This window comes from Lepus europaeus, chromosome 4 (assembly GCF_033115175.1).
Source record: "Lepus europaeus isolate LE1 chromosome 4, mLepTim1.pri, whole genome shotgun sequence".
NCBI classification, from domain to species: Eukaryota; Metazoa; Chordata; class Mammalia; order Lagomorpha; family Leporidae; genus Lepus; species Lepus europaeus.
Window position 1 is genome coordinate 157,958,144 of NC_084830.1, and position 10,157 is coordinate 157,968,300.

General features: G+C 51.3%; 1 protein-coding gene across 1 annotated transcript in view; it reads right to left on the reverse strand.

Moving 5' to 3' along the window:
• The window catches only part of FAM170A (family with sequence similarity 170 member A), a 28,288-nt gene extending 19,357 nt beyond the window's left edge, over positions 1–8,931 (reverse strand). The window contains exons 1-5 of the mRNA XM_062189965.1: positions 8,862–8,931; positions 5,806–5,952; positions 4,258–5,035; positions 3,910–4,049; positions 3,233–3,313 (exon numbers count right to left, since the gene is read on the reverse strand). Coding sequence (XP_062045949.1) covers positions 3,233–3,313; positions 3,910–4,049; positions 4,258–5,035; positions 5,806–5,952; positions 8,862–8,931 — 1,216 coding nt within the window. The remainder of the gene's footprint in view (positions 1–3,232; positions 3,314–3,909; positions 4,050–4,257; positions 5,036–5,805; positions 5,953–8,861) is intronic.
• Between the last annotated feature and the right edge of the window lie 1,226 nt (positions 8,932–10,157).

A 10,157-nucleotide genomic window follows, 5' to 3' on the forward strand; every position in this document is an offset into this window, starting at 1 on the left:
CCCACCAGCCCCACTGGTGTCTAAAAACTGCTCAGCCCTTTAGTAATGAAACTGGCCAGTAAAATGCAAGCACTTTTGCCTCCTGCGAGGGATTCAATACCAAGTTCCACAATATGGGAAGCTTTCTGCCTGTCCATGAGCAGGGACAGAGATACCATGTTTGAAGTGCAAATTAGACTGAAGTGCATAACTAGGAATCAGAAAATACCAGCCTTAGAAGACCAGACAGGGTTCACACAGGAAGGAAAGCGAAGGTAGGAGGGCGGCGAGAATTTGGGTCCTTTCCCCTGCCTGCATCTCAGGGAGTCAGCCAATCCCGCAGATGTGACCCAAGACAGGCCTGAAGACAGGCCAGCCCCCACCCCCGCATGGGGACCATGGGACTGAAACAGTGAGCTCCCCCGCGGTCTCTGAGGACAGATGCCTGTGAACGGGCCCCCCTGGGCCAGAAGTACAAGTCTGCAGAGTCACAGGGGCTGACCATACCTTCCTAGGGAGTCGGGCAAACATGGGGTATGGCCATCCCCCCCTTTGTGAGAAATTTCCTGTTTTCTTTCACCACTGGAGTTCATGTTAGTGATTTCAACAAAGACAGTCTGGTCACATCTGCTCTACTACAATTCTACCCAACAGTTACAATGTGAGCTCACCTGGAGCTCTGAGGTTACCCTACTCTGAGCAGGGATGCACAATCTGGTCCAAAATTTGTGTTGTCAGATCCCAAAAGCACAAGTAACAAAAACAAACATATACAAATGAGATTTCACCAAACTAAAGAGCTTCCACAAAGGAAAGGAAACATTAATAGTGAAGATAAAACCTACAGGTGGGAGAACATATCTGCATGCTATACACCTGACAATGGGCGAATATCCAGAATATAAAAGGAGCTCAGCCGCAGCGCGCTACCGCGGCGGCCATTGGAGGGTGAACCAACGGCAAAAGGAAGACCTTTCTCTCTGTCTCTCTCTCACTGTCCACTCTGCCTGTCAAAAATAAAATAAAATACAAAAATAAAAAATAAAAAAAAAGGAGCTCAAACAACTGAATAGCAATAGTAATAATAACATGATTTTTAAATGGGCAGTAAAACTCGACATTTCTCATAAAAATGGCCAATGTACATAAATGCTCAAACATCACTAATCAGCAGAGAAACAAGAATCAAAACCACAAGATATCACCTTATTACAGTCAGAATGGCAATTATCAGGGAAAGGCACTGCACCACAGTGGGTTAAGCCAAGTTCTAGCTACTCTGCTTCTAATTTAGCTCCATGCTTACGTGCCTGGGAAGCAGTGGATGATGGCCCAAGTACTTGAGCTCCTGCAACACATTTGGGAAACCCAGATGGAGTTCTGGACTCCTGGCTTTGACTTGGACTAGCCCAACGGCTGCAGGCATTTAGGGGAGTGAACCAGCAGGTTGAAGATCTCTCTCTCTTTCTTCTTTTCTTTCTTCCCCTCTCTCTCACACTGCCTTTCAAATCAATCAATTAATTAATTTTTTCAAAAAAAAGTGGCTATTATCAGAAAAATAGAAGACAGCAAGGATTGGCAAGATGTAAAGTAAAAGGAATCCTCCAAAACTGTTGGTGGGAATGTCACCTAGTGCAATCACTGTGGGAAACAGTGTGGAGGTTCCTCAAAAAACTAAAAATAGAACTACATATGATCCCACTTTTGTGTATAAAGCCAAGGGAAATGAATTCGTCTGTAGAAGTCACCTCTCCACTCCCATGGTTATTGTAACATTATTCAGGATAGCCAGGGAATGGAAACAAGTGTCTATCCACTGATGAGTGAGTCAAGAAAACATGGTATATATACACAATAGAATACTACTTGACCATTGAAAAAAGGAAGAAATGTTGTCATTTGCAACAACATGGGTGCAATTAGAGGTCATTACGTTAAGTAAGCCAAGCACAGAAAGAATGCCACACCACCTTATGTGAATGTGCAATCATTAAACAAGATGATCTGTGGAAGTTAAAAGCAAACTGAAGATGTTTCCACTGCTAGGGAGAAGGTTGCAGGGTGTGCAGTGGTTTTTAGAGTGAGTGGAATCCCCTGTGGGTGCGGTGAGTTCAGAAGACCAGGGTGAGCCTCAAATTCTGAATTCTTTGGAATGAGGGTTGAAGCAAGCAGTAGGGATCCTGTGGCAAGCAGTCCACTGGACACACAGCTTCTATCCCAGAGAAGCTGGGAATTAGGAAACACCACCAGATCAGAGCGACCACCGCTGCTTCAACAAAGCCCTGCTGAAGGTCCCTTGTGGACTCTCAAAACATCCTAGGGACTTTGCTTAAACTGAGGAAGTCTTTGGACTTCAGATTGTTTCCTTCTAACTCCCTCAATCCTCTGATTAGGAGAACACTTAACCTCCACTCCTCCCCTCTGAGATGACCATGGACAGCCTTCTGCACCAAAAGCAGTGCTCAGCGCCCACCAGTTCCTTTCCTCCCAGTGGGGGTAGCAGGTGAGAGGATGAAGCTCACAGACAAGGGGGTCAGATCCTTGGGAAGCCAGAATGAGAATTATTTGAAAAAAGAAATGCTAACGTCTTACCTGGAAATAACAGAGCTCACTGGCTCAGACTCTTAGCACAGCAGTTTCTCCCCCAAACTCCTGATTACAGCTGTCTGCCCTTGTTTTGAGCTCTATCATGGAGTCTCAGCCTTGCGGAAGGAACCTGCTCCAAAGGTGGCTCCCAGATGAAAAAGCCCACCTCTGTCCTGTTGTTTTCCCTGTGAACGCACGGCCAACAGAGTCCCTCTTCCACAACAGACCTGCGTGCTGGCGTCTGCAGCTTCCTTTCTCAGCCGAATCCTGCTCAGCGCTTCCCGCCATGACCCAGTGGGCCTCGTTTCCACAGCACCTGCGATTTTCCGATTGCTTCAATTGAACTCGGAGCAGCTGGTCATGGTGTCATGTGAGTGGTATCTGGCCACCCGTCAAAACAAAGTTTGCACACGGAAGCCTAATCAATCGCAGGGCTTTGGCTACTGCTGCGGCTGGAAACTGCTGGTGGATATCATTAGGGCTGACAGGAGACCTCAATCGCAAACCCACAGAAGCTCTGAGGCTACCTCCCCCTGAGGAGGGATTCGGTCTGGTTCACAAACTGAGACAGATGTACATAATGCAGGCAGGTAGATTCGTGTGTTAATTAAATAACATATTTGGACAAGGTTTGGAACACAGCCTTTATTGCATATGGTGTTTGTACTGGACTGAGGGCTGATCCCTTCTTCCTCCTTCTTACCATTGGCATTCTGCCTGCTGCTTTCTCCATGGTCCGTTCTTCTCCCTGGAGGTGAGAAAACACAAGAGGCAGAAGAGGAGGAGACAGGAAGTGACAGGTGCTCTCTGCTCAGAGTTACCCTCCACCTCTATCTTAAAGCCCAGGGCTATGCACACCACAGTGGGAGTTGTCCCCAGACCAGCACGAATGTTCTGGAATTCTTTTCGGTCTCTTGAGACCCTCTTTCATGTTGTTCCTTCTCCACATTCCTCTTCCTGCCAGAGGACTCTGCCCATGGGCCGGGGGGAGATCCCAGCTCAGGCAGAGGCTCTGAAACCCCAAACCTCTGATCCCACTGACATCTCCCACCCCACATCCTCTCTTCAGGCCGGTCCCAGCCCTTGAGGTTATGCTAAGCTCTCTCTGCATAAATGGGCAACAGTACGTCCTGATAGAGTGGAGGCCGGTCGTGGAGACACTGAGAAGGCTCCCAGTCATGTAAATGAACAGAGGCCGGTTCCCTGCAGCACTGATCTGCCATAGTTGATGGGGCTGCAGAGCCAGCAGGTGGCCCCGTGCATGCCTCCCTGCAGCCCTTCTGTTAGATTCCTCCAGGACCTCGGGACACAGGCTTAGAGAACCCTGCGAGCTTCAGGCCTCACCTCTCCCAAGAGAAGGCCACATGATCTTCCAGGATCTCTGGCCCATGAATTTCAGTTGCTGTGCAGAAACCAAAGCAGAGAAGATACTTCTCAGGTTACGGGGAAAAGAGCTTGCCAGCCCCAGAAAGCGTCTGGACTTTCTGTGGGAACCGGTAAGCTCAGGACCGGCCGCTCTTACAGGCACCACCTTATTAGGTGCCTGGGCAAGAAGCAGGGGCTCAGCTACCGCCTCTCCTGTTGTTCCCTGAGCTCATAAAGCCCCCCGGCCCCCTCAGGGAGGCCTGAGCCTGAACCAGGGGCCCCGGCTCAGAGCAGGTGCAGCCCCTCCCCACACCCAGCCCTGCTCACTTCCTGTCCTTGGGAGAATGGAACACGCAGCCCGGACACTGGCTCCAAGGTCTCCTCAGGTCAAGGTCTTTGCCCGTGGGCTGCTCCTCCTCGTTCTCCTTTTCCTCCGGCTTGTCTTGCTCCTCTTCCTCCTCCTCCTCTTCCTCTTCCTCCTCCTCCTGGGCGCTGTCCGATTCCACATGGCCTGCCAGCTGCGACATGGTGAGGTGGAAGACGTGGCAGCTGAAGCCCTCCCTGACCCCAGACTGCACGTGCTCTTGGAGGATTTCCATGGTGGCGAAGACCCGGCAGCAGGCCATGCACCGGAAGCCCTTCTCCATGGTCACCAGCCAGTCGGGCGTCTTGGCCCGGGGCCTCTCCTCGGCAGTGGGCGAGCCGGGCGGGCTGTCCGAATCGGCTCTTTCCTCTTGTTCCTTCTCCTCCCCGCTGGGCTCGCTGTCAGACAGCAGGTTTCTGGTGGACACATCCGACGGGGGAGTCCCTACCCGCACGTCCTCGAGAAGGGTCACTTCTTCCATCCGCAGCTGCTTTTCTAGGGACTCCGAGCTGTCCTCTGTCTCCCAGGAGACAGCCACCCCTTTCTTCATTTGTACCTGCATGTAGTAAATTTTCATACCCCTCCTCTCTTTGTTTATACACAGAGAGGACACGCAGGTCTTGTAGGATGAATGGGACGAGAAGGACATGGGCTGTGTGGGGAGAGCAGTCTCCCCTTGTTCCTCAACCTGGGCTAGGGGCGATCTAGGCTGGGGACTGTCTCGTGGTGACCTCCGGGTTCCTGGGAAACAAAATGAGAAACGTAAGGATTGGCATAGGGCCCACATGTGGGCTGGGGGCACAAAACTAGGAGGGTGCGTGGTCCAGGAGGCAGGGGCTGCAGTGGGAAACAGTCCAGTCAGGTGATGGGCTTGGCTGCCATCGGCTGTTCTGGCCATGGAGTGACATCTCTCAGTCATTGTTTCTGTGTGTGGCGGGTGGCAGGGGGGGATATCAGAGGTGTCCCTGGGTAGGCGTGTGGGCCTGTGTGAGGGCTGTGGCCTGTGTGGGAGGGTCGTGGGTGTGTGCCGTGAGGATGTGAGTTCATGACATCATCAGTGTATTGTTTGTGGAAGGTGGAGATGTGGTGTAGAACAGCAGGGTGGGCTGTGTTTGTGCTGAGAATGTGTAGGCGTAGATGGTTTGTATGTGCAGTGTGCGTGGAGCCTGTGCCGACAAACTCTGTCCTCTCTGCGGGCAGGTAGAGCCCGCATGGTTCTTCACCAGGTGCTTCATCTCGACCCTCTGCCCTACCATCCAGACCTGGCCCTTTCCCAGCTGCTCTGCCAGCTTGCATCCTGCCTGGCTGCTCTGCAGAGCCCAGACCACCGCCAACTGCCCAGTTTCCTTCTGCCCCACACTGCCCCCAAGCAGGCCAGCGCCCAGGGACCCCTGCACCCAAGGACGCCCCCGTACTCAAGGAAACCCCCACTTCTAAGGAGCTCTGTACCCAAGGACCCCTGCACCAAGGACCCCACACCCCACGCGCCCTGCACCTGCACAGCCCCACACCCTCACCAGCATGGATGAGCTTGCGTGGAGAAGAAACACAGGAGAAGTACTCAGAGGCAGAAGAGACCTCTGCTGCCTCCCGATTCCAGACTTTGTCCCCTCCCGTGGGTACAGGCTGCGGGGCATCCTCCTGTGGCTTCGAGATCCCTAAGAAAGGAGGAGAGCTCAGAGACATGGTAGGTTGAGCAAGTCTGTCCATCACTCATCCACACAACAAGCACTTCCTGAGTATCAGACACTAGTCAAGCAGGGGGAGTACAGCGGCTTGGAGTGTGGCTCTGGGGAGGGTGGGGTACTCGTTACAGCCAACAGTCATGTTGTCGGTATCTGGCTAGGGATGAAGGCCTGGGTGGCGACTGAGAATATGTCCAAAGAGTAAGTGGGATGTGTGCCAGGGAGCCTTTGACAGGCATGGGGTTGATGCACTGAATATGTTTTCCATCCATTCATTCAGCAATATTTAGCAAACAGCTACTCTGTGTCGGGCTACTATTCTAGAATTTGGGAATTCAGAAGAAAACAAAGACTCTCTTCCCTTCCTTTTAGTTTTATTTATTTATCATTCTTTTTGAACAGCAGAAAGACAGATGGAGAGAGATCTTTCATCTCCTGATTCACTTCCTAAGTGCCTGCAACAGCTGGGACTATTCCAGAACAGACCAAATCCAGGAGACCCAAGTCCTTGACCATCATCTGCTGCCTTCCAGGGTGCCCATTAGCAGGGAACCGGACTGGAGGCAAAGAAGCTGGGACTTGAACCAGGCACTCCAACATGGGATGCAGGCATCCCAAACGGCTACCTAACTGCTGCACTAAATGCCCGCCCCATAAATACCCCCTTCTGATTGGATCTCCCACTGTACCAGGGAAGAACAGCACTAAACACAGATAGGTACGTCATGTGTCATTTCCTGATGAATACAGCAGGGTCGCCAGAATTAGCAAACAAAAATACCAGATGCCCTGTTAAATTTGAAATTCAGATAAACTATAGATAATTTTTCAGTGTGTGTGCTGCATAATATTCAGGACAAACTCATACTAAAAATTATCTGTGGCTTATCTGAAATTCAAGTTTACATGAATATCTTATATTCCATCTGGAATCCCTTAATAAGAAGGTGGTATGGGCCGGCGCCGCAGCTCACTAGGCTAATCCTCCACCTTGCGGCGCCGGCACACTGGGTTCTAGTCCCGGTCAGGGTGCCGGATTCTGTCCCGGTTGCCTCTCTTCCAGGCCAGCTCTCTGCTGTGGCCAGGGAGTGCAGTGGAGGATGGCCCAGGTCCTTGGGCCCTGCACCCCATGGGAGACCAGGATAGGCACCTGGCTCCTGCCATCGGATCAGCGCGGTGCGCCGGCCGCAGCGCACTGGCCGCAGCGGCCATTGGAGGGTGAACCAACGGCAAAGGAAGACCTTTCTCTCTGTCTCTCTCTCTGACTTTCCACTCTGCCTGTCAAAAAATTTAAAAAAAAAAAGAAGAAGGTGGTATGAATCTCTGTTTTATTGTGGTTTGTGCAAAGAGAGTCTGATATGGCTATATAGTTACACATATGGTGTGGTGTGTTGTGTTGTGATGTGTGACTGGTTCTCAGAGGTGTTTAGAGACAGTTTAAAGGAGGGTTCACACACACACACACAAAAGAAAATCTCAGGATGTGTGTGCATGTGGTGGGGGTGGTGTGTGCATTTAACTGCATACGCCGTGAGATGGTTAAGAAAGCAGGTGTCTGAAGAGACGGTGACGGTTATCCTGGGTCAAAGGGCACCTGGGGTGTGAGTGAGTGCCTCACGGAAGACCCTTCACGAGAACTTTCTGTGTGGCTACCTGCACGGAACGGCTCCTGGGTTCAGGCATGCTGATGGCATGCTCCCCTACTAAGATACACACACACATACACACATCTACTCACACACCATTCACATACCATCACACACACACACACACACACTTCCATTCACACACCATTACACACACTCACATACACACACACTTCCACTCACACACCATCATACACACTCACATACACACACACATTCACATACCATCACACACCATCACACACACTCACATACACACACACATACACTTACGCACCCACACAACACACTGTAGTGTGAGGATGGTGGAGAGGAAAACCAATGCCTCCCCTTCCTGTCCCAGCCCCCACCTGGAGCTCCGCTTCCACTCTGGGCTTTAGGCCGGTCTTCCAGGCCCTGGGCCTCACAGAAGCTGCTGGGTCTAATCTGGGCATGTGCCCCAGCTGGCTCCCTGGCATGATTCCTTTCTGCCCCGCCTCCTCCTGTGACCCCCACCTTTTAGGCAAGCCACATTTACACTGACCCCAAGCGTAGCCTGTGGGTGCCCTGGGAAAGGAGTCAATGGCTTCCAGTGTTCTCTGCTTCCTTCAGCGTGCTGACAGCGTCCCCTGGGAAGCTCACAACCTGTGCACCCACAAACTCTGATGGGCCAGTTGGAGAATTCTTCCAGTGAAGGAATTACAACTCCATAGTTTCTATGTGACAACATCCCTAGACAGGCTCTTAACCGACTTTCCAGTGAGCATTTCATGTCTCAAGATATCTTTCAAGAAGGCCTTTAACTCATCACAGTACTGTTTCCTCCTTGCTAAAACAAAATGCAATGTACAGCCCCTGGTGCCACCAGCACCCTTCGCAGCCCCCACCCAGTGACACCAGGGAGACAGCAAGTCAAGAGAAGGAGAGAGAACGAGGGGGCTCAGAGAAGCTGCAACTCTGCGTCTGGACCACTGGGATCACATCCTGCCAGGAGGAGTCTCACGGGGCCCCAGGTACCAGCAACCCCAGGAGAGAAGTTCCCAGACAACTGGGGCTGCATTTGTGTCTGCCAGAGGTATCTGGACCTTCCATGCCCTCTCATGCTTCCAGTACCCTGGGCATGGCTCCCGGGCATCCGAGATACCACCTCTCTTCCCTGCCTACATCATGATGCTTATAGTCCACAGCCCCTCCCTCTGAGGACAGGCCCAGGCTGGCTGGCAGCCCTGGACCCCAGACACATTGCCCAGCACCTACCTCCTCCCTTCTCAGAAGATTCCTGGGACTCTTCATTTTCCAGGTGTTTCCTCTTCTGCCGCCGTTTCATGGTATCAATTCCAAGAGTCCCTCAAAGGATGCTAAGTGCCAGCTCCCCTCTGCCTACAGGGAGGCCCTCCTTCGCTCTTGGGTAGTCCGTTAAAAAGATTCAGAACCAACCAAAAATAGCCGAGTGCCCTCAATGACTGAAGAACCCAGACCACCACGCAGAGAATTAGAAGTGCTGCCCAGCCCTCACTACACGCAGGGCTGTTAAGGTTCAAAGGTCACCAGGCCCGCAGCAGCATTCTCTGACCTCAGTGATGACATCAGAGCATTCTGTGGACCCAGCACAGTCCCTGCAGCCACAGAGACCCCACTTCCGAGAGCATGGTCCCTTCCCGGCAGGGGCTCTCTAGCAAGTTCAACTCTCCCGTCTTTCAAATGCAGCAGAATACTTTAAGATGTCAGCATGTTTCTGTTTTATTCTTTTTTCCTTGTCTCCAAGGGTATTTGAAAAAGTTGGTGGAAAATAGAATTAAAAGGTATTTATTTTGGGACAAAAACTATGAAATCTAGGCACAGTTTTCTTCCATAACACACATTTTCCTAGAAGTTTTTGAAGACTTAGGGAATTCCACTCTCTCCCGTTCGCACTCAAGCAGGTGCAGGCTCTATGCTCAATCCAGAGCGGTTGAAGGTGGCAACAACATGCTGATGATCTTAAAAGTTTTCTGAAATCCCAAGTTCCATAAAAAAGAGGATAGCAGATGGAATATTTGAGATTAGGCGCCACCTGCTCTCTTATCTGACTGGTTGAGAAGTGTGGATTAGGTCCCAGAGAGAGATCTACGGACCATGGAGGAGAGGGACATTTAAAGTGGTTAGAGGGGCTAGCGCTGTGGTGTAGCAGGTTAAGCATCTGCCTGCAGTGCCGGCATCCCATATAGGTGTCAGTTCCAGTCCTGGCTGCTCCACTTCTGATCCAGCTCTCTGTGGTGGCCTGGGAAAGCAGTAGAAGATGGCCCAAGTCCTTGGTCCCCTGCACCCACATGGAGACCCGGAAGAAGCTCCTGGCTCCTGGCTTTGGATTAGCTCAGCTCTGGCTGTTGTGGTCATTTGGGGTATGAACCTACGGAATGGAAGACCTCTCACTTTCTAGCTCTACCTCTCTCGGTAACTCTGTCTTTCAAATAAAAAAAAAAATCTTTAAAACACACACACACACACACACAGTGGTTAGAGAGGTAAACATGGCAAAAAAAGAAAAGAAAATCCCAAGAGGACTTAGCATCC